The sequence below is a fragment of the Salvelinus namaycush genome, unplaced genomic scaffold (genome assembly GCF_016432855.1).
Source record: "Salvelinus namaycush isolate Seneca unplaced genomic scaffold, SaNama_1.0 Scaffold71, whole genome shotgun sequence".
Lineage (NCBI taxonomy): Eukaryota > Metazoa > Chordata > Actinopteri > Salmoniformes > Salmonidae > Salvelinus > Salvelinus namaycush.
The window spans coordinates 144,267-168,281 of record NW_024061431.1 but is presented as its reverse complement, the minus strand read 5'-3'; the positions used below and the strand labels follow the sequence as shown (position 1 = coordinate 168,281).

The 24,015-nt window shown below is 43.1% G+C and overlaps 1 protein-coding gene and 1 long non-coding RNA gene across 2 annotated transcripts; both read left to right on the top strand.

Moving 5' to 3' along the window:
- Positions 1-4,746: 4,746 nt before the first annotated feature.
- Positions 4,747-7,512, top strand: LOC120042540. The gene is made up of 3 exons (XR_005476127.1): positions 4,747-4,827; positions 6,381-6,437; positions 7,030-7,512. It is a non-coding gene; the product is annotated as an uncharacterized LOC120042540 (long non-coding RNA).
- A 4,599-nt stretch (positions 7,513-12,111) lies between these two features.
- On the top strand, positions 12,112-23,757 carry LOC120042546 (transport and Golgi organization protein 1 homolog). The gene is made up of 8 exons (XM_038987382.1): positions 12,112-12,155; positions 18,423-18,548; positions 18,675-18,696; positions 18,830-18,906; positions 19,012-19,089; positions 19,218-19,328; positions 19,784-19,843; positions 23,752-23,757. Exons 2-8 carry the CDS (start codon positions 18,423-18,425, stop codon positions 23,755-23,757), a joined length of 480 nt encoding a protein of 159 aa, XP_038843310.1. The 5' UTR covers positions 12,112-12,155.
- Positions 23,758-24,015: the final 258 nt, after the last annotated feature.

Sequence of the window (24,015 nt, the reverse complement as noted above, 5' to 3'; positions counted from 1 at the left end):
GGCTGATGGCTCTGCTAGATGACATGTTTGGCCAGCAGCTGGCCTGGTACTTTAACCCAGAGTCTCTGTTCACGGAGCTCTCCAGCCTCCTGGAGTACCACTTGGAGAACCTCATGGCCAGCATGTAGTCCTACTGCAGGGACCATACTCCTTTCTCCTTCTCTCTCTCTTTTGAAGGATTTGAGGACTTGAAGTGCTTTGTTGAACCCTGATTAGTTAACACCCATTAATTTAATGTATTCTCTTGTTTTCTCTCCCCACAGGATTCTTGTGACACTTTGCCACCCAAGAGGGATCTAGACACCAATGCACTACATTACTTTGCACTGAATTTGAAATGTTTAAATAGTCTGTGATGGAAAGAGCAGGTGTCCTCAATGTTTTGTATTATCAGTGTGTGTAGTAACCTGGTACAGTATAAAGTTTACCACTAGAGGGGGTAATTGCTTCAGTCTTGAATGTTACTTCTCACTATCCCTACTCTACATTAACAGTCGGCAATTGTAGACTCCGGTAACTTGGGTATCTTAGTTTTTTATATTTGCCATTAATGTCTGAACCATTTACCATCTTTCCCACTGAAACCAGTAATGTTAGCGTTCATGTGAGAGAGGGTGTAGTAGTGCATACTGACCACTAGTTGGATCCACTAATTGTGGACGACATCCTTGTCTATAGTCGAAGCAAAGAGGAGCACGACCGAAACCTCCGCGCGATGCTGCAAAGGTCCCGTGAGAGAGGAATCCGGCTCAACCCAGAGAAGAGCACAGTCGGCACTACAGAGGTCAGCTACTTCGGACATCTTCTCACAGCGACTGGAATCAAGCCAGATCCACAGAAGATCTCAACCATAAAATAAATTTAGCCACCAAAGAACCGTGCAGAGCTGGAAATAGTGCTTGGCATGGTCAACTACTTAGCCAAGTTCGCACCCAGCCTCTCCAATGCTAATGCACCCCTGCATCAACTGCTAAAGCAGTCCAGTGAGTTTCTCTGGGACAAGCAACACGACATTGCTTTCCAGAAATGTGAAAGACTTGATCACGAGAGAACCAGGACCAATCCTTGCCTACTACGACCCCGACAAAGAGCTCAGACTCCAAGTAGACGCGTCAAAGTATGGACTAGGTGCAGTGCTACTGCAAGAAGGAAAGCCCATCGGCTACGCTTCCAAATCTCTCACAGACTGTGAAATCAACTACGCTCAAATTGAAAAGGAGCTCTATGCCATTCTGTTCGGATGTAAACGTTTCCATCAGTACGTATATGGACGACAAGTCATTGTGGAATCCGACCACAAGCCCCTTGAGTCAATCATGAGGAAACCACTAGCCGCAGCCCCGCCAAGGCTACAGAGAATGATTCTTCAACTACAAAAATACGACTTCACAATCACTCACCGTCCAGGCAAAGACATCCCTGTCGCAGACACGCTCTCCAGGAAGTTTCTTACCTATAAGGACAGCAGCCTCAGTGAAGGCATGGACATGCAAGTGCACACTGTGTACAGCAACTTACCAGTTAGTGACACAAAACTGAAGGAGATCCAAGCAGAAACAGAAAAGGACTCACAACTCGCACAGCTGAGGAAAGTCATACAGGATGGACGGCCTGAGGAGAGGAGAAAATGCCCTCAGAGCGTCTCAGAATTCTGGAACCATCCTGATGAACTATCACAGATCAACGGAATTATTTTCAAAGGAGAGAAAATCATCATTCCTACCAGTCTCAGGAAGAGATTTTGACAAAGATCCATGCTGGACACACACATGGGCATGGAAAAGTGCAAACAGAGAGCACGGGACATTTTGTTTTGGCCCGGAATGTGCAAACAAATAGAGGACATTGTTGGTAAATGCGCCATATGTCTTGAACGACGCCCCTCAAACACCAAAGAGCCAATGTTACCTCACTGTATCCCAGACCGACCCTGGCAGGTCGTGGCAACCGATCTGTTCACCTGGAACAACGAGAACTACATCGTAACAGTTGACTACTACAGCAGATACTTCGAACTCGACAAACTTCACAGCACCACATCTGCAGCTGTGATACACAAGCTGAAAGCAGCCTTTGCCAGGCATGGCATTGTAGAGACTTTAATATCTGACAATGGGCCCTGTTACAAATCAAATGAGTTTGAATCCTTCACAAAAGCATGGGAGTTTACACATCACCACAAGCCCACATTACCCTCAAAGTAATGGCCTTGCTGAAAAATCAGTGCAGATTGCTAAATCACTCATGGACAAAGCAAAAGCAGACAAGAGAGACCCCTACCTCAGCCTCCTTGAATACCGCAACACTCCAGTTGACAACTTCAAATCACCAGCCCAGCTGTTGATGAGCCGCGGGCTTCGCTCAATCCTTCCCAGCACCAACCAGCAGCTACAACCTGAGGTCGTCAGCTACAAGGAAATGCATGAAAAACGTGCACAGAGACAACAACAACAAAAGCGATACTACGACAGCTAGACCACTGCCACCACTGATCGACGGAGAGTCAGTTTGAATCCAGGAGCATGGCCTCTGGAAGCCAGCAGTCGTCATCCAGCCAGCTGACACTGAACGTTCATAGCACGTCCTCACCGCAGAAGGAGCGGTGTACCGCCGCAATCGTCGTCACCTACTGAACACAAAAGAACAACACACTGATGAGATGAACTGTTCCCCTGAAAGAGAACGTGATGGACTAAACACACACACACACACACACACATCACAACATACACCATACTTACCTGCAACACCACAAGAACTGTTGACTGACACAGAAGCATGCTCAGCATCATATCGCACAAGGTCAGGAAGAGAGGTCAAGCCCAGAGCTGTCCTAGAACCGAGAAATGTCAAAGGGTGTAGGCGGATCGCTGCCCTAAAAGAGTTCCACACTGTAAACTTGTTATTGAAAGTTCACTTGAAATGCTTTGGTATTGTATTTGTTTGAAATGTTAAGATGTATTTCTACTGTGAAAGCTGAGTTGCTGAGAATCCCTTGTTCGAAAAGTAACAGTATGTTGGATCATTGTTTCAGAGTCTATGTTGATTCAGTTGGTGTAGTATGCAATATAAATGGTTACTTACCTTGAGTTCAAACTGCAGAGCATGTTTTCAAAAGAAACGCTTAGAATATGTAAAAAAATATATTTTGTTTTAAAAGAAGGGGGATGTAATATTCATATGTGTAAACATACTGAGTTATAATTGGATGCATTTTACCGCCATATCATACTGTGCTATGATTGGTTAAGACCACCCAAATGGTTAGGTCATGGTCAGTTTGATCCTGGTTGGCGATACGTGAACATGCCAGTTATAGCTAGCTAATAAAGAGCTATGTTAAGAAATATCCTGTAGTACTGCATTTTATTATTTTGTACAAAGTGTGCAAAACAAGACAGTGCAGACGAGGAATGCAATGGTAAGTACTTGGCGCTAAACTCAAGCGAACTTTCAGGATGCTTCCATCTTTCCATAGCTAGCTAGCTTGACCGGCGTTGTCATTTCAAGGGGATGAACTCGGCTAACCTAGCGCAACTATCGTTAACGTTAGTTGTAAATACTGTAATGAAACAGTTAGGGAGCAGGTCTCGAACCCTCGACCTTCTAGCCGAAGTCCAGCGCGCTATCGACTGTGCCGCAAAAGCATGCTCGTGCGGCAGAGTCGATTTCCGCGCTTATAAACCCAGGGTCGTTACACTACTCCCTCCTTTCAAAGTGCGTGTCCTCGCGCTAGCTTACGACTCTACGTCTTACAGGAACGCGCTCATCGGCCAAGCACACACACTGTCGTCGATGCAAGGTCCGATCACTTCTGACACCATTGTAATGAAACAGTGGGGAGCAGGTCTCGAACCCTCGAACTTCTAGCCCAAGGTCCGGCGCGCTATCGACTGTGCCGCAAAAGCAGTTTCGTGCAGATTTCCGCGCTTATAAACCCAGGGTCGTTACACTACCAATGCATAATAACCTAAGCTTGCTTAGTTGTAGCCGAATCGAAGTCTCGGCCTGTGTTGGCTACTGCCTGACTAGTTGCCAAATTCTGGAACTATAATAACTGTGTTTTTGTAGTAACTACATTAGTAGCTTGGACCATGTAAACAAGCTTTCGGCCTATATATTTTCTTGAACCCAAAGGCAAAGCCACACAAGGGCCCATAGCTAATCCAAACTTGTGAACATTGACTAACTAACTACATGACAACTTGCCAATTGATCTGGCAGTCTTCTTAGTTAACTAACTAGCTAGCTACACACAATAATATAGATGTGAGCTTAATTGTAATCAACTACTATAGTTACTTACTAAACTGACCATTAATATATCACACTTCTGTGTTGGTTTAGGAAGCAAATTGCAAGATGGATTATAGGCCTGGTTAGCTATAAAGCTAGCTATTGTTGACATAAAATACTGGCATGTCATTAACCCCTCTGCTTGCAAGTTCTTCGCTTTTTACATCTACCCTATCAAGACAAAAACAATATTCTATTTAGCCTTAATGCTTGGCTTTCCTTTTGGATACTCTGGCTCTGTAAAAAGAGAAGCAGATAAAACAAGGCTTACTTTAGTGATGTGTATTCTATTCACGCCCTGATTGTGCATGGGGCACATAGGGTGGACGCTGAGGTAATGGGCTGGAATCTTTGGTAGGCGTGAAACAACTGATCTTTGAATCATTCCTCTCCACAGTGTTCCTGTGCCGGGGCAAAGCTTTCAGCGATTTCACCGGACCAGACTGTCGGTTTCTGTCATTTAAAAAAGGAGAGACTATATATGTCTACTATAAACTCTCAGGCCAAAGGACAAATATATGTGCAGGGAGTGTAAGTATGAGTTAATATTAAATTACAGTACCTGTCAAAAGTTTGGACACACCTACTCATTCAAGGGTTTTACTTCACTATTATTCTACAATGTAGAAAATAGTAAAGACATCAACACTTTGGAAAACACATGGAATCATGTAGCAACCAAAAAAGTGTTAAACAAATCAAATATATTTTAGATTCTTCAAAGTAGCCCCCCCTTGTCTTGATGACTGCTTTGCACAGACTTGGCATTCTGTCAACCAGCTTCATGAGGTAGTCACCTGGAATGCATTTCAATTAACAGGTGTGCCTTATTAAAATGTTATTTGTGGAATTTATTTCCTTCTTAATGCGTTTGAGCCAGTTGTCTTGTGACAAGGTTGGGGTGGTATACAGAAGATTTGGTAAAAGACCAAGTCCATATTATGGCAAGAACAGTGCAGTCGCAAAAACCATCAAGCGCTATGATGAAACTGGCTCTTATGAGGACTGCCACACGAAAGGAAGACTGCTGCGAGTTAACTGCACCTCATATTGAAGCCCAAGTAAATGCTTCACAGAGTTCAAGTAACAGACATAGCCCAACATCAACTGATCAGAGGAGACTGCGTGAATCAGGCCTTCATTGTTGAATTGCTGCAAAGAAACCACTACTGAAGGACCCTAATAATAAGAAGAGACTTGCTTGGGCCTAGACACACGAGCAATGGACATTAGACTGGTGGAAATCTGTCCTTTGGTCTGATGAGTACAAATTTGAGAGTTTTGGTTCCAACCTTCGTGTCTTTCTGAGATGCAGAGTAGGTGAACGAATTATCTCCGCATGGATGGTTCCCACCGTGAAGCATGGAAGAGGTGTGGGGGTGCTTTGCTGGTGACACTGTCTGTGATTTATTTAGAATTCAAGGCTCACTTAACCGGCATGGCTACCACAGCATTCTGCAGTGATATGCCATCCCATGTGGTTTGTGCTTAGTGGGACAATTATTTGTTTTTCAGCAGGACAATGACCCAACACACCTCCAGGCTGTGTAAGGGCTTTTTGACCACATTCACCCGACCTCAACCCAATTGAGATGGTTTGGGATGAATTGGACCACAGAGTGAAGGAAAAGCAGCCAACAAGAGCTCAACATACTGTATGTGGGAACTCCTTCAAGACTGTTGTAAAAGCATTCCTGTTTCAACAACACACCATGCATTTTGCTACACCCGCAATTACATCTGCTAAATACGTGTATGTGACCAATAAAATTTGATTTGGGCTTCTTTGAAGAATATAAAATATATTTAGATATTTTTTTTGTACACTTTTTTGGGGTTACTACATGATTCCATATGTGTTATTTCATAGTTTTGATGTCTTCACTATTATTCTACAATGTAGAAAATAAAGAAAAACCCTTGAATGAGTCGGTGTGTCCATACTTTTTACTGGTACTGTATGTGATAACATTGCAGTCTAGAAGGAATGTTGAAGCTTTTTCTGTTTTGTTAACATGTTTCATTCTCTGTTTTGTTTCCATTTCTTACAATAGGTTGGTAACCGCTTTGGTTACTTCAATAAGGACCAACTCGTAATCAATCACATATACACTGAAAAAGAATTGGAGATTCCTGCTGAGGTAAGTCAATAAATAGATGTAGGCCTAGTTCACTACTGCCAATGCATCATCGCTTAAAACATTGTCTGGAATGACTGAACTTCTTTCTGAAATAGGTAGTGTAACGTTCGTTCTCCTCCTCTTCTGAGGAGGAGCAAGGATCGGACCAATATGCAGCGAGGTATGAAGACATAATGATTTATTTAAAGAAAGACGAACACGAAAAAACTCTTAACAAACTACAAAACAATAAACGACGTAAACAGACCTGAACATGAGAACTTACAGACAACGAAGAACGCACGAACAGGAACAAACTCACAAACGAAACAGTCCTGTGTGGCATAAACACTAACACAGGAACAATCACCCACAAACAAACAGTGTGAATAGCCTACCTAAATATGGTTCTCAATCAGAGGAAACGTAAAACACCTGCCTCTGATTGAGAACCATATCAGGCTAGTTAACCAACCTAAACATAGAAATAAATAACATAGAATGCCCACCCAGCTCACGTCCTGACCATACTAAACAAAGACAAAATAAAGGAAATAAGGTCAGGAACATGACAGGTAGTATGACTCAAACAATGTTTTCTTTTTCTTTTCAGGAAACCGACATTGTTTGCTTTGACACTGGACACGATAAGTTTGACAGTTATGCCATTGATTCACTGTTAGGTTCCTCTTTATTGTTAACAGACAAGGAGGAATCTGTGCAAGTAACCACAGAGACTTTGTACCTAAACAAAAGTGCTGAGAGCACCACGGTGGAAGTGGATGAGCCTCCACCTGAAGTGACACTGTTAGAAAATGATGAGATTGATAGGGATGTACCTGAGGACATTGATAAGGTTGTAGAGGTTCCAGATAATGATGATCTGAGACATTTTGAGGCTTTAGAGTCCTCTCTGCCTCAGCCTGAAACTCTTGACACAAAGGGAGTGGAATCTAACACTGTACTTGAGACCACAGCTGAGAGGATCAAAGATTACCTTCAGAAAGATCAGCAGAGGACAGAGGACTCTGTGCCGTACAGTGTTGTTGAACCAGAGGAAGGTGAGATCAAAGAAACCCCCTCAGAACCTGAATCCAAAGATGATCCTGAGTTAGACCTGATGGTTTTTCAGAAGGCAGACCTATTCCCGAGTTAAAAATCACACTTGGAATAACTTTTGATGCTGTCACTTCCAATGATGAGGACACTTGGAAGGTGACTCCATATGACGAGGAAAGTGACAAGACTGAATATCAGCAGGATGAGGAAAGTGATTATCATCTCAGGGAAACTCCATTGCTGGCTTTTTCTGAAGAAAGTTCTAATTTGGAACACGAGAACATTCCGGAATCTGATCAGACAGATGAGGAAGACAGTCTATCAGAGGTACCTCATACACAGAAACAGGACTTCAAGGACAATAACCTGTGGTCTGCATTTGGTGATACCATTTTTAACATTGTCAGTGGTGGGGAAAGAATAGCTTATGTTGCCGGTTCAGAGGAAGATGACGAGGAGGATGATGACGAAGGTGAGATTACACCAGAGGAGCCTCCCAAAATTGAAGAACCCAAGGAGTCATTTGGCTGTTCTACTTCCTCTGAGCTAATCTTTGAGGAACCTGTGGACTCTAATTTCAGTGAGGATGCTGTCAAAGTACCTGATGAGGATTCTCAGACGTTGCAGTTTGAGGATGAATCTGAAGAAGGTGACATCGAACCTTCAACACCTCCTGCTGATGATGCGAGTCCCTTTGAACACACTGAGGCTTTAGCAGAGAATCTCACAGAAGATGACAGCCCAGTCCCTAAACAGCTCTCACAGACAGACATGCTCTCAGACTTTTGATAGTAAAATTAACGAATCAGAGCAGAAACAAGCTGTTGAAGAATAGATTTCTCACAAGTAGAGAAGGTCCCAGATCCAAGTAAAAACACAATGGTGAAAGAGAGCCATCAAGAACTCCCCATAGAGGAGGAGGATTCAATACACCTAGAGGGGGAAGAGATTGAGGAAGAGTTGCTAGAGGATGAAAATGCAGTATTGTCTTTATCCAAAACTGAGCACACTGATGAAAATGACACAGAAAGTCTATCTGAATTTGGGCCAGAGCAACCCAATAATTATACACAAACCGATGTTGTATCCAGTGATGTGTTGGATGTGGTCCAACACGACGAGGCTATTGACATAGAACCTGAGGTGCATGAGACTGAAAATGATGCTGAAAGCCACACACCCTCACTTAAAGATAAAGTTCTGGATCCCCTTCCAAACAAAGAGGCGGAATACAGTGACAATGTGTTGAGGCTGACACTATTGCGAGACCGCTGCAAGGAGAAGGATATGGAGCGCCTCCAAAAGATTCTAGGTCCTCAGAACCTCTTTAGGTTGGAGTTCCTGTTTTTTGACCTGGAGCTGAAGGCTGCCCGGCTGTCCCAGACAAACGCCCGTGAGGACATTGAAAAGGTGCTGGAAGCCATTTTGGAAGCCTCTGAAACCCCAATCCTGGATGAGATTGAGAGGATGCTGGATGCCCATGAGAACGCTGACCAGCAGCAGGATGCTGGTGAGTTTGTTGAGGAAGCTTCCATCTTGGACGACTTCCAGGAATTGGTGTTCACCCTGCGTCAGAAGTACTCGACGGCCAGAAACAGTGCTCCCATGGCAGTGGGCAGTCAACTACACCCTGACACAGGTAATAATGCTTTTTTTTTTTTTTTTTTTTTCAGTTTATGTTCAAGTCAGAGTATAGGAGGATTAAAACCTTTTGTTAAATAAATATTTGGGCCTCCCGGGTGGCGCAGTGGTCTAGGGCACTGCATCGCAGTGCTAACTGCGCCACCAGAGTCTCTGGGTTCGCGCCCAGGCTCTGTCGCAGCCGGCCGCGACCGGGAGGTCCGTGGGGCGACGCACAATTGGCATAGCGTCGTCCGGGTTAGGGAGGGTTTGGCCGGTAGGGATATCCTTGTCTCATCGCGCTCCAGCGACTCCTGTGGCGGGCCGGGCGCAGTGCGCGCTAACCAAGGGGGCCAGGTACACGGTGTTTCCTCCGACACATTGGTGCGGCTGGCTTCCGGGTTGGAGGCGCGCTGTGTTAAGAAGCAGTGCGGCTTGGTTGGGTTGTGCTTCGGAGGACGCATGGCTTTCGACCTTCGTCTCTCCCGAGCCCGTACGGGAGTTGTAGCGATGAGACAAGATAGTAATTACTAGCGATTGGATACCACGAAAATTGGGGAGAAAATGGGATAAAATTTAAAAATATATATTTAAAAAATATTTAAAAAATAAATAAATAAATATTTGGAAAGTCTCATACATTGCTAATGACATGATAATACTGCCTGGAGATTTGGTTTGCAGAATAAGCTGTATTTAAGAAATGCCCAAGAAGTACAACAAAGTAAATAGTAATCTGTTGACAGAACAAATACACTTCCTGACAATGCCAGTTAGATTGCAATGCATGAACATTTACTCACTGTTTGAACCTCTCTGAATGTTTCAAAAGATGGGGATATGTCTGATGCGGAGGAAGAGAAGACATTCCTGCACTCTGTGGAGGACACAGACAAGGACAACCTCACTGTGACAGAATCGGGTGAAGAGACTAAGGCACCTGAGAAGCCTGCCCATGAGGGTCACAAGATACCAGATATGGGCATTGAGGAGGATGGTGGGTACTTTAACAGAAACAAAGACAATCAGGCAAGCTCTAAAACTCCAGAAGAAATCCAGAGGGGTCCTCAAACTATTTTGGAAAATACCTTGGACAAGGTACTTAGCGTAGACATGGATCACCCTCCCTCAGGTAGGTGTTCATTATACTTCCCTACTTTTGAAATTGTGGTGAGATGTAAACTGTATGCATTAACCTAATTTGCTTGTGCTGTATTTCCAGGATCTCTGGAGTCACCTGCTGTCACTGATTTCCATGAAGATGAGCAGAGTGGTTCATCATTTGTATCAGTGCTAATTTTATCTGGTCGTCTCGTCACCCTGTTTTATGAGTATCTTGGAATATATGGTGTTATGGTAAGTTACTTCATGTATTTCTCTCTTGTGAATGGGCTTTCCTTCCTATTGTAATTGACTAATTGCCTGCATGTAGTGCTTAGGACTCAAGTATTCATACTTATTTTATTATTGCTGGGACAATGCATGTATTATTTTTATTTGGGGGGCGGCATTTGCCATGCTGACAGCGTTACCCAACCCTTCCCCTTTTTTCAACTGGTAGTTGAGTACAGCACCGTTTCCGTTAAATTAAACGTTCCAGAACGTAAAAACGTACTGAATGCAGCCCAGGTTCAGTGATCCTTTCCCATTTTTTTGTTGACTTGTTCTAGTGAAGTGTAGACTGAAGTTAAGTGTCCACAGCCAGTCTTTTGCTTATTGGTGGGATATAAATGATACCCCGCTCGTTTTACCAGGCTTTGTGCGTTTTGCTTAGAAAGTAATCACGTTCAGAACTCTAAAAGGAGGCTAGTAGACATGTTGTTGGCGAAGCAGAGCCAGCATTGGCAAGCTAACCTTCAAGCTTAGGTTATAGTAGCTAGAAAGATAGGTACATATTGTCCTCTCCTGGGTAAAGAGAACCACGATGAAGGATCCTCTCCAGTAGTCGACTGTCTTGTTTTGCACACTTTGTACAAAATAATAAAATGCAGTACTACAGGATATTTCTTAACGTAACTCTTTATTAGCTAGCTATAACTGGCATGTTCACGTATCGCCAACCAGGATCAAACTGACCATGACCTAACCATTTGGGTGGTCTTAACCAATCATAGCACAGTATGATATGGCGGTAAAATGCATCCAATTAGAATTCAGTATGTTTACACATATGATTATTACATCCCGCTTCTTTTAAAACAAAAGAAAAATGTTTACATATTCTAAGCGTTTAGAAAAAAAATACATGCTCTGCAGTTTGAACTCAAGGTAAGTAATATTGCATACTACACCAACTGAATCAACATAGACTCTGAAACAATGATCCAACATACTGTTACTTTTCGTACAAGGGATTCTCAGCAAATCAGCTATCACAGTAGAAATACATCTTAACATTTCAAACAAATACAATACCAAAGCATTTCAAGTGAACTTTCAATAACAAGTTTACAGTCTGGAACTCTTTTAGGGCAGCGATCCGCCTACACCCTTTGACATTTCACAGGTCTAGGACAGCTCTGGGCTTGACCTCTCTTCCTGACCTTGTGCGATATGATGCTGAGCATGCTTCTGTGTCAGTCAACAGCTCTTGTGATGTTGCAGGTAAGTATGGTGTATGTTGTGCTGTGTGTGTGTGTTTAGTCCATCACGCTCTCTTTCAGGGGAACAGTTCATCTCATCAGTGTGTTGTTCTTTTGTGTTCAGTAGGTGACGACGATTGCGGCGGTACACCGCTCCTTCTGCGGTGCGGACGTGATATGAACGTTCAGTGTTAGCTGGCTGGATGACGACTGCTGGCTTCCAGAGGCCATGCTCCTGGATTCTAACTGACTCTCCGTCGATCAGTGGTGGCAGTGGTCTAGCTGACCTGTTGTAGTATCGCTTTTGTTGTTGTTGTCTCTGTGCACGTTTTTCATGCATTTCCTTGTAGCTGACGACCTCAGGTTGCAGCTGCTGGTTGGTGCTGGGAAGGATTGAGCGAAGTCTGCGGCTCATCAACAGCTGGGCTGGTGATTTGAAGTTGTCAACTGGAGTGTTGCGGTATTCAAGGAGACTGAGGTAGGGGTCTTTCTTGTCTGCTTTTGCTTTATCCATGAGTGATTTAGCAATCTGCACTGATTTTTCAGCAAGGCCATTACTTTGAGGGTAATGCGGGCTTGTGGTGACATGTGTGAACTCCCATGCTTTTGTGAAGGATTCAAACTCATTTGATTTGTAACAGGGCCCATTGTCAGATATTAAAGTCTCTACAATTCCATGCCTGGATAAAGGCTGCTTTCAGCTTGTATATCACAGCTGCAGATGTAGTGCTGTGAAGGTTGTCGAGTTCGAAGTATCTGCTGTAGTAGTCCACTGTTACGATGTAGTCCTCGTTGTTCCAGGTAAACAGATCGGTTGCCACGACCTGCCAGGGTCGGTCTGGGATACAGTGAGGTAACATTGGCTCTTTGGTGTTTGAGGGGCGTCGTTCAAGACATATGGCGCATTTACCAACAATGTCCTCTATTTGTTTGCACATTCCAAGCCCATGTGTCCAGCATGGATCTTTGTCAAAATCTCTTCTCTGAAACTGGTAGGAATGAGGATATTTCTCTCCTTTGAAAATTATTCCGTTGATCTGTGATAGTCATCACGATGGTTCCAGAATTCTGAGACGCTCTGAGGGCATTTTCTCCTCTCCTCAGGCCATCCATCCTGTATGACTTTCCTCAGCTGTGCAAGTTGCGAGTCCTTTTCTGTTTCTGCTTGGATCTCCTTCAGTTTTGTGTCACTAACTGGTAAGTTGCTGTACACAGTGTGCACTTGCATGTCCATGCCTTCACTGAGGCTGCTGTCCTTATAGGTAAGAAACTTCCTGGAGAGTGTGTCTGCGACAGGGATGTCTTTGCCTGGACGGTGAGTGATTGTGAAGTCGTATTTTTGTAGTTGAAGAATCATTCTCTGTAGCCTTGGCGAGGCTGCGGCTAGTGGTTTCCTCATGATTGACTCAAGGGGCTTGTGGTCGGATTCCACAATGACTTGTCGTCCATATATGTACTGATGGAAACATCCGAACAGAATGGCGTAGAGCTCCTTTTCAATTTGAGCGTAGTTGATTTCACAGTCTGTGAGAGATTTGGACGTGTAGCCAATGGGCTTTCCTTCTTGCAGTAGCACTGAACCTAGTCCATACTTCGACGCGTCCACTTGGAGTCTGAGCTCTTTGTCGGGGTCGTAGTAGGCAAGGATTGGTCCTGGTTCTCTCATGATCAAGTCTTTCACATTCTGGAAAACAATGTCGTGTTGCTTGTCCCAGAGAAACTCACTGGACTGCTTTAGCAGTTGACGCAGGGGTGCATTAGCATTGGAGAGGCTGTGTGCGAACTTGGCTAAGTAGTTGACCATGCCAAGCACTGTTTCCAGCTCTGCACGGTTCTTTGGTGGCTCCATTTCTTTTATGGCTAAGATCTTCTGTGGATCTGGCTTGATTCTAGTCGCTGTAAGAACATGTCCGAAGTAGCTGACCTCTGTAGCGCCGACTGTGCTCTTCTTGGGGTTGAGCCGGACTCCTCTCTCGCGGGACCTTTGCAGCAGCATCGCGCGGGGGTTTCGGTCGTGCTCATCTTTGGTTCGACCATAGACAAGGATGTTGCCCACAATTGCCACAACTCCGTTGAGGCCTTCGTACACTTCGTCGATCTTTCCCTGAAACTCGTCTTGGGCTGAGATAATCCCAGAAGGCAGGCGACGGAACCTGTAGCGTCCAAACTATAAAGGATTTGCGTCAATTCAAATCTGGTATCAGGACAAAATGTGATTCAGAGTCCCCGAATATATTTTAAGTATTTTTCTTAAACTCAAGCGATAAACCCAGGCGCCCAGGCCAACAGTTGCTAATATTCAATCACGTGATGTAGTATTGGGTTATAGTGCAATAAACACAGATCCTCACAAAACGGTGTGTTGAATGTTGTGAGCTTAGATGACTCTTCTGTGAGCTTGATAGCCCAGTAGCCTGATCTAGCGTCCATGACACTGAAGTAGTGTGCTCCCGCTAGCTTGTGTGTGATGCCATCTAGCGTCGGTAAAGGATAATGGGGGCGTTTGATGGGGGCGTTCGGAAAGGCCGATTAATCAGGCCGATTTCACGGTTTCAGAACAATCGGAAATCGGTATTTTTGGGCGCCGATTTGCCGTTTTTTTTTTTTTTTACACCTTTATATAATCTTTATTTAACTAGGCAAGTTAGTTAAGAACACATTCTTATTTTCAATGACGGCCTAGGAACAGATTTTTAACCTTGTCAGCTCGGGGGATCCAATCTTGCAACAGTTAACTAGTCCAATGCTCTAACACCTGATTACATTGCACTCCACGAGGAGCCTGCCTGTTAGCGAATGCAGTACGCTAAGGTAAGTTGCTAGCTAGCATTAAACTTAACTTATAAAAAACAATCAATCAATAACTGTCATTGCTCCAATGTGTTACTTAACCATAAACATCAATGCCTTAAAATCAATACACAAGTATATATTTTTAAACTTGCATATTTAGCTAAAAGAAATCCAGGTTAGCAGGCAATATTAACCAGGTCAAATTGTGTCATTTCTCTTGCGTTCATTGCACGCAGAGTCAGGGTATATGCAACAGTTTGGGCTGCCTGGCTCTTTGCAAACTAATTTGCCAGAATTTTACGTAATTATGACAACATTGAAGGTTGTGCAATGTAACAGGAATATTTAGACTCATGGATGCCACCCGTTAGATAAAATACGGAACGGAATAAACGTTTTGTTTTCGAGGTGATAGTTTCCGGATTAGTCAAAGGTATATGGTTTAGAGAGAAATAGTCGACGCATTATAATTCCTGTAATAACTTGCCGCTTAACGTGAAAGGGGTTCCTTATTTTACCCTTCATGTCTTCCATAGAGAATGTCTTGATCTACTTCAAATAAGGTCTGTGTTTCGTGCAGGTTTAAACCGCCTCGACGTTTTGATACCCGTGTAAATCTCACTAGGATAAGGTGACGTTTGTCAACATATTTTCATAAATCCACTCTACAAAAAAATTTATCTTCGCTTATATTTAGCCAATATTGATCAGAGTTACCTTGTCCTATGGATATCTACACAGTTATAAAATTGGCACGGTGGTGTAAGCCTACACGAAACACAGACCTTATTTTAAGTGAATCTAAAAATATCCTATGGAATAAATGAAGGAAGCGCTTTTCAGATTTTGCTAGAAGGTGTCATGGGAATTATGATTCGCACTTTGGTTGTCAATTCTTACCATGCCCATTATTAAAATAGGATTTCCTGCATATAGAAATTAAAGTTTTTGTTTTCAACATTCATCACAGGTAACTTAAACTCTATTTTTATTCAAACAGTTGAGAGTATTTGTCTCCTAAGCAGACTCTTCAGTATCATTGTCACTTCAGAGCTGTGTGTGTGTATGTGTGTGTGTATTTATGTATTATATTAAGTTAAAATAAAAGTGTTCATTGTTCATTCAGTATTGTTGCAATTGTCATTATTACAAAAATGTGTGTGTGTGTATGATATATATATATAAAACATTTTTTTATCGGCTTTTTTTGTCCTCCAATAATCGGTATCGGCGTTGAAAAATCATAATCGGTCGACCTCTAGTCGAGACATACTCTGAGCTTGCCTCTGCGTACTTTCTCCACCACCACTAAGGCATTTACCCAGTCAGTCGGTTCTGTAACCTTGGTAACTATGTCAGATTGCTCCATGCTCTCCAACTCTTTCTTCAGACGGGCACAGAGAGCAAGGGGAATCTTTCTCGGTGGGCAGACCACAGGGGTTGCGTCTGGGTCAAGGTGAATGGTACATTCTCCTGGGAATAATCCTATTCCTGTAAAAACATCAGTCAACTCCTCCAGTACATTTTCTGTCTCTACTGGTGCTGTCACTGATAAAACTAGCTTGATGAGGTCCATGTCTAAACATGCTTTAAGACCTAGCACTGCAGGCGCTATAGTGTCAACAACATAAAAGTCCAACATCATGTCACTTTCCTTGTATTTGCATTTGAAAGTGCATGTGCCTTTTACTGGGAGCTGTTCACCACCATAACCAGTCAGTATGCGCGTGGTGGGCTGTAGCTCGCACTCAGATGTCAAGCTGCAGTACTTATTAAGAGGAATAATGTTTACTTGTGCACCAGTGTCTAGTTTGAACTTTAGCTCTGTGCCTTGTGTTCCTATCTCAATGTCAGCAAAGGCTTGCTCTGTCTCTGATATTTGACTTTTCTGTGTCACTGAATCAATAAACAGTTCATCAGCGTTTGACTCTTTGATTGACATTTCATCTTCACTCACTGTGTGTACTGTTTTTCCACGGTAAGCTCTGCACACTTTTGCAAAGTGATTCCATTTTCCACATTTAGTACACTATTTGCCTTTAGCTGGGCAATTTCCTTGTTCGCCATGCACTTTGTATCCGCAACATCCACATGTTTTGGGGCGTTTTGAGTCTGTGTCGCTCTGTTTTGGAGTTATGTCTCTCTCTGTTCTAAAACGCGCTCTCTGTGCACCGGAGGTGTGCTTTGATGTCTGCCTGACTGCGTGCACTGCTTGTTCACGTGATGCGCTCGTGTTACCACGCGAAATGGTTTTCATCTGAGCCTGTGCTAGCTCGTGAGATCTGGCTATGTCGATAGCTTTGTCCAACGTTACCTCAGACCCAACATTCAACAGTTTCTCTCACTCGCGGTGAGTGTATTCCAAATACAATACGGTCCCTGACCATCTCATCCTTGTTTGCATAATCAGTCTTTCACAAGCAGACGCAGCTCTGTCACAAACTGTTCAAAAGACTAGTTAGTTCCCTGTACTTTCTCATGGAATTTGTACCAAAGGTACTGAAAACATACTAGATCGTTTTGAAGCATATGTTGTGCCGAAGACCAATACTGTCTTGTTTTGCACACTTTGTACAAAATAAGTTAAAATGCAGTACTACAGGATATTTCTTAACGTAGCTCTTTATTAGCTAGCTATAACTGGCATGTTCACGTATCGCCAACCAGCATCAAACTGACCATGACCTAACCATTTGGGTGGTCTTAACCAATCATAGCACAGTATGATATGGCGGTAAAATGCATCCAATTATAATTCAGTATGTTTACACATATGAATATTACAGTCGACTACGTTGATCAGTTGGTGAAAGGAGGATTTTCGGGTTTAAGCAAACGAGTTGCATTGCAAGTCACAAGCCAAACTAACTAGATAGCCAGCTCAACTGTCAAAGTAACGTACAGTAGCGATGGATTCGGAAGAAACAACATCTTTACCCACTTTGCCCCTGATGACAGAATCTGATCAACTGCCTGTCTTGTACTGTCTTGTACTTCCATATGTAAGTAGTTGGCTACAATATAGCTAGCTGGCTAGTCAAGTCTTAGGCCGCCATATGGCTGGCTGGCTAGCTACATTGAAACTGAATCTTGTTGGTAACGTCATTGTCTTGGGGAATGATTTTGTCCAACAATACCTAATGCATTTCCCAAATAGCTGCAGCCTAGAATGGATCACTTAATTGCTCTTTTAGTTGATTTTTTTCAAAGTGGAAGTTGCCTGTCCTCTTCCTCATTTAAAAAATGGCTCACTTTCCAGACTAGCAGTATCCGTTCTTCCTATATCTGGGTCTCAGATCGAGAGGTGCCTTCAAGTTGTTGAATTTTGCTTTGACAGCTTCCCCTTACATAACTATCACTTGAGGTTACATGCCATTAAAATCTACATGTGGATCATGTCTAGTGATATGTCATGTAATCATCTATTTTGTTTATTGTCCATTTTACAGGATGAAAGGCTACATGATGCAATCTTTTGCACTCTAAATCCACATAGGCCTAAGGCTTGTTAGTTAGATCCACTCTGTGGTGATTCATTTAGCCAATCCCTGAATTTCACTGAGCGACTGCGATGGAAGTTCTGTATTGTGCAAAGGTCACCATGGTTGGACAGTGGTAGGGCCCCAGTCCAATCCAATCCCCATTAATTGCATAAGGTCAAGGCAAATCTTCTCTCTATTGATTTTGATCAACAACTAGGTTATAGGCTACATCTATTTCTAAACCCACCTTGATTTGATCTGAAGATATGCCTCTGCATTGACTGAGAGGGTGCTCAGTGGGATAACCATTAGCCATGCTTGTAAACAGAACACTGGAATGCCTGATGGTTTAGTTCAATGTTTTTAACATCACTTATTTTCTTCTGTCATCTCAGCCCAGCTATTACCCAACTTATTTGCTAAGCCTGACATGTGCTGTAGTAACACTGATTGGACCTGTCTCTCCCCAGATGGTCACCAGCCTGCCAGAGCACTGGAAGCCAGGTCCAGACTTCTACGGCGTGTCCTGTGAACCCGTGCTGGTCACTGCAGGTGCCGGGGTCATCGGCTTCCTCTTCTGGAGGAGCATTCTATCTGTAAGTCATTGTTGCACAGTTACTGCTTTCATAATTTCATAATCTGATTGCTTTATGTTATTCTATGATGTATTGTATGCTACCGTTGAGGAGGCTGTTTGCTGCCACTTCTTTTCCTTCTCACAGGTCAAAAGCAAGTCATATCTAAGTAAGTTCTTCTCTCTGGCTATTTAGGGTGCATAGTGAATCCTCATTCATATTGCTTACAGGCTGGTGTTCTTGTCATGTGTAAACCATGTCTGATTTCATACTCTTGTCATTTTTATTCGCTACTGAAAAAGAGATGGTGGACAGGATGAAAAAGCTTGAACAAGAGAAGAAGGAGATACTCCAAAAGGTCGCTGAACTGCAGCAACAGGTAAGTTGCAGAGACTTTTCACTGACTAAGATCCAGACTTTTGAGTTCAATGTGAATTAAGGTACATAATGTTTTGACAGTATATTTCTACTGGGTTCCCCTCAGGGCGAAGAACTTAAAGAAAAGCAAAAGCTGTCTGAAAAATCTGCCACTTTATCTGTGGAGAAGATCCAGGAATTGGAGGTGAGTCTCTAAGAAATATTATCTTGATCACATGTCATTGTCATGCTGACAATTATTAGATTTTTTATTATTTTTTTCTTCTCCATAGTGTTTAAATTGACTACGCATTTTCTTTTTCTATCCAATAGAATATTGTGCAAGAGATGGAGAGACAAAATGAGCGCCTCGACGAGGAAAATAACTTACACGCCATATCCTTTGACAAAGAGCGGGCCAATACTGCGAAACATGAAGATATGGTGAGTAGTATTGAGCGATTTAGCTGTAATTAAAATGTTTCAGAACAACCAATTCTCTGACGTCGGTTCAATTATTTGAAATCCATTAAGTTAGTTTATTATGTGAGCTCAATGTGCCGTTTCTCTAGAGAGAAATCAAATCAAGCACATATTTCGGGACGTTGTAGTTTTCAACAGGAGAATAAATATTCCACATAGTTTAGTGCAGAAAATGTGGTAATTGACTAAAATGACCACAATCCATTGCACCTACAGCTGCATGGACTTGCGCGGGCAGTCAGAGAGAAAGGGACAGCCTGCAAATGAGAGAGAGACACCCTAGAGAGCAGTTGCTTTCGTGATGTAGACAGCATAGGCAGCTACTATTAGCCAGCTACTATCCTAAATAGGATGGCTCGTTGATGAGGACAGAGAAAGATGGTTGTCATTATGCTTATCATTATCTTTGCCCATAAATGTCCGAAATGGACAAAACCATTGAGAAGTTGAAGCGCAGCAAGAAGAAGACCCAGGATGCACTTCACATTTTGTTAAGATACAGCCTTATTCTAAAATGGATAAAATAGTTTCCCCCCCTCATCAATCTACACACAATACCCCTTAATGACAAAGCAAAAACAGGTATCGCAAATAAAAAAAAATACAAAATTCTAATATAACATTTCCATAAGTATTCAGACCCTTTACTCAGTACTTTGTTGAAGCACCATTGGCAGCGATTACAGCCTTGAGTCTTCTTGGGTATGATGCTACAAGCTTGGCACACCTGTATTTGGGGAGTTTCTCCCATTCGTCTCTGCAGAGCCTCTCAAGATCTGTCAGGCTGAATACTTATGTAACTGTGATACTTGAGTTTTTTTATATGCGATACCTGTTTTTGCTTTGTCATTATGGGGTATTGTGTGTAGATTAACGAGGGGGAAAAAACATTTAATCAATTTTAGAACAAGGCTGTAACGTAACAAAATGTTGAAAAAGTCAAGGGTTCTGAATACTTTCCGAATGCACTGTACGTACATTGTACATACTGTACATTTTAAGAAGGACTACCACATAAGTACTGTGGTTGGTTTGTATTACCTTACAAGGTAAATGTAAGTATATTGGCAGGTGAGGGTCTACTTGGGGTGAGTGGGTCCTCCAAGAGACTGAAATGGGATGAGTGGAAGACCCAAGCACACCTCAGAGAAGTGTCTGATGCCCTCCCAATCACCCCATCCCAATCCCCTGGATATAGTCCCTCTCCATTATCACCAATATCCACCATTAAATTGCAGTTAAAATGACAAACGAGGAATAATACAACTTTGACTTCCTTTCCTATCTGTCCAGATCTCTTATTAATTTTACAATGGATTTACAAGTCATAATAAAATGAAGAAAAAACCCCATCCCAAACCAAATCCATCTCTCTGCACCACCCCCTCCCTGCTCTCCCCCATTTAACCCTACCCAAGTCAAGCTTATCCCCACCTCCCAACCTTACCCCCCCAAGCCAAGCTTGTTCCCCCTCCCATCCTTAACCCCCCCAAGCCAAGCTTATCACCACCTACCCTCCTTCCCTTACCCAGCCAGGCCAAATTTATCCCAACCTCCACCTCCCCTGTCCCCTTTTCTCAAACACACCCACACCCCTCTACACATCCATTCTCTTTCATTCACACACAACATATACTCCATGCCCCCGCACACCCATTCTCTCCTGCCCTCCTACACATATTCATCCTCCCTCCCTCTCCCCTTCATATGCACAGACACATACCCACCCATACACTCTCCCACACACACACACACACACATTTGACAGTTATTGACTTACACTACCGGTCAAAAGTTTTAGAACACCTACTCATTTTTTACATTGTACAATAATAGTGAAGACATCAAAACTATGAAATAACACATATGGAATCATGTAGTAACCAAAAGAGTGTTAAACAAATCAATATATATTTGAGATTTGAGATTCTTCAAATAGCCACACTTTGACTTGATTACAGCTTTGCACACTCTTGGCATTCTCTCAACTAGCTTCACCTGGAATGCTTTTCCAACAGCCTTGAAGGAGTTCCCACATATGCTGAGCACTTGTTGGCTGCTTTTCCTTCACACTAATGTGTGAAGCCCTTTCACTGGAGCTAATGTAGAAGGAAAAGCTGTGTACATTTGCAAATACTGTGCCAAATCATATGTGAAGAACTTACAGCCAGAAGTTCGAAAGGACTGCCTGCTTGATTTGAATGTAACAAAGAATGTAACAAAGATGCAGAATCATCTGGCCAAGTGCATAAAGTTACCCCAGCGCTCAAAACAAGCAACCTCTGACAAAAGTCCCTCTACTTCGATTCGCCATTTAAATGATGTATCAGACAGACACCTTATCAATAGTAACAGCTCATGGTCCTCCTGGAAGCAGAAGTTTTTTTGACTCAATGGAGGAACGTAGCTGAGCTGTGTATGCAACTGGTTCACCTCTGATGCTCACTGGCAATGTGTATTGAAAGAGATTTCTGAATGTTCTTTGCCCAGCATACACCCCTCCAGCCAGACATGCTTTACTCATTTGCTGGATACAGAGTTCAACAGAGTTCAAGTGAAGGTCAAGCAAATCATAGAGAAAGCAGACTGTATTGCAATCATCTCTGATGGGTGGTTGAATGTTCGTGGGCAAGGAATAATTAATGACATAATCTCCACCTCTCAACCAGTTTTCTACAAGAACAGACACAAGGGACAACAGACATTGCAGATGAGCTGAAGGCAGTCATCAATGACCTTGGACCACAGAAGGTATTTGCACTGCTGACAGACAATGCTGCGAACATGAAGGCTGCTTGGTCTAAAATGGAGAAGTCCTACTCTCACATCACACCCATTGGCTGTGCTGCTCATGCATTGAATCTGCTCCTCAAGGACATCATGGCACTGAAAACAATGGATACACTCTACAAGAGAGCCAAGGAAATGGTTAGGTATGTGAAGGGTCATCAAGTTATAGCAGCAATCTACCTCGCCAAGCAAAGTGAGAAGAATAAGAGCACCACATTGAAGCTGCCCAGCAACACCCGTTGGGGTGGTGTTGTCATCATGTTTGCCAGTCTCCTGGAGGGGAAGGAGTCTATCCAAGAAATGGCCATATCAGTCTGCCGATATGGACAGCCCCATCAAGAGGATCCTCCTGGATGATGTATTTTGGGAGAGAGTGGTAAGCAGCCTGAAACTCCTGAAACCTATTGCAGTAGCCATTGCACGTATTGGGGGAGACAGTGCCATCCTGTCTGATGTTCAGACTCTGCTTGCAGATGTAAGATAATAAATCCATACTGCCCTGCCCACTTCACTGTTGCTCTAAGCAGAGGAAACTGCAGTTCTGAAATACATTAAAAAGCGTGAAGACTTCTGCCTGAATTCCATACATGCCGCAGTGTACTTGTTGAACCCCAAGTATGCTGGCAATAGTATCCTGTCTGGTGCAGAGATCAACAAGGCCTATGGTGTCATCACTGCCGTGTCTCGCCACCTTGGCCTGGATGAGGGCAAGGTTCTAGGCAGTCTGGCGAAGTACACTTCCAAGCAGGGGCTTTGGGATGGAGATGCAATATGGCAGTCGTGCCAACATATCTCATCAGCCACCTGGTGGAAGGGACTTTGTGTATCTGAGGTTCTTTCCCCTGTTGCCTCCATCATCCTCCAAATCCCACCAACATCAGCCACCTCAGAGCGCAACTGGTCCTTGTTTGGGAACACACACACCAAAGCACGCAACAGGCTGGCCAATACAAGGGTTGAAAAATTGGTGGCCATCCGGGCAAATTTGCGGCTTTTTGAGCCTGACAACGAGCCATCCTCAACAAGGTTGGAAAGTGACAGTGAAGATGAGGCCTCAGAGTCTGATGTTCAAGAGGTGGGCATTAAGGAGGTCCAGGGAGAAGACATGGAAGGCTGAGAGGAAGACAATCAAAGATTTCGTTTCTAGACTATCCTTTTACGTATGTTGAAAACGTTTTTGGGAGATGCGATGGATCATTGGGATTATTCAATATTCCCTTTATTTTGTTGTTCAGTGAAATCATCCCATGCGAAGAGTCAACTCATTTAATTAAAGTTCAACTAACTAAGTTGTTTTTTTTCTATTGGAAGGATTTAATAATTTGCAATTATGTCTACTTATGATAAGGTAAAAGATTAATGTTTGTCTTCATATGATTTGGTAAATATATCCAATGCAAAAAAACATTAAATAGTATTAATATTAATTTGCATATATTTGCATTAATTCCCATATATTCCCACAGAAAGTTTTCACCTCTGAATATTCCCCAAAATGTGAAACCCTAATCCCCATAGCAGGATGATGCCACCACTATGCTTCACGGTAGGGATGATGTTAGACAGGTGATGAGGTGTGTCTCGTTTTCTCCAGACGTAGCGATTTGCATTCAAGTCAAAGAGTTCAGGAACCGGGATTCGTCAAACCAGTCAATGTTTTTCCACTCCTCAATTGTCCAGTGTTGGTGATTGTGTGCCCACTGGAGCAGCTTCTTCTGGTTTTTAGTAGATAGGAGTAGAACCCGGTGTGGTAGTCTGCTACAATACCCCATCCGTGACAAGGGCAGACGAATTGTGTGTTCCGGGATGTTGTCTGCACACCACTGTTATACTTTGCCATTATTTGCCGGTTTGTGGC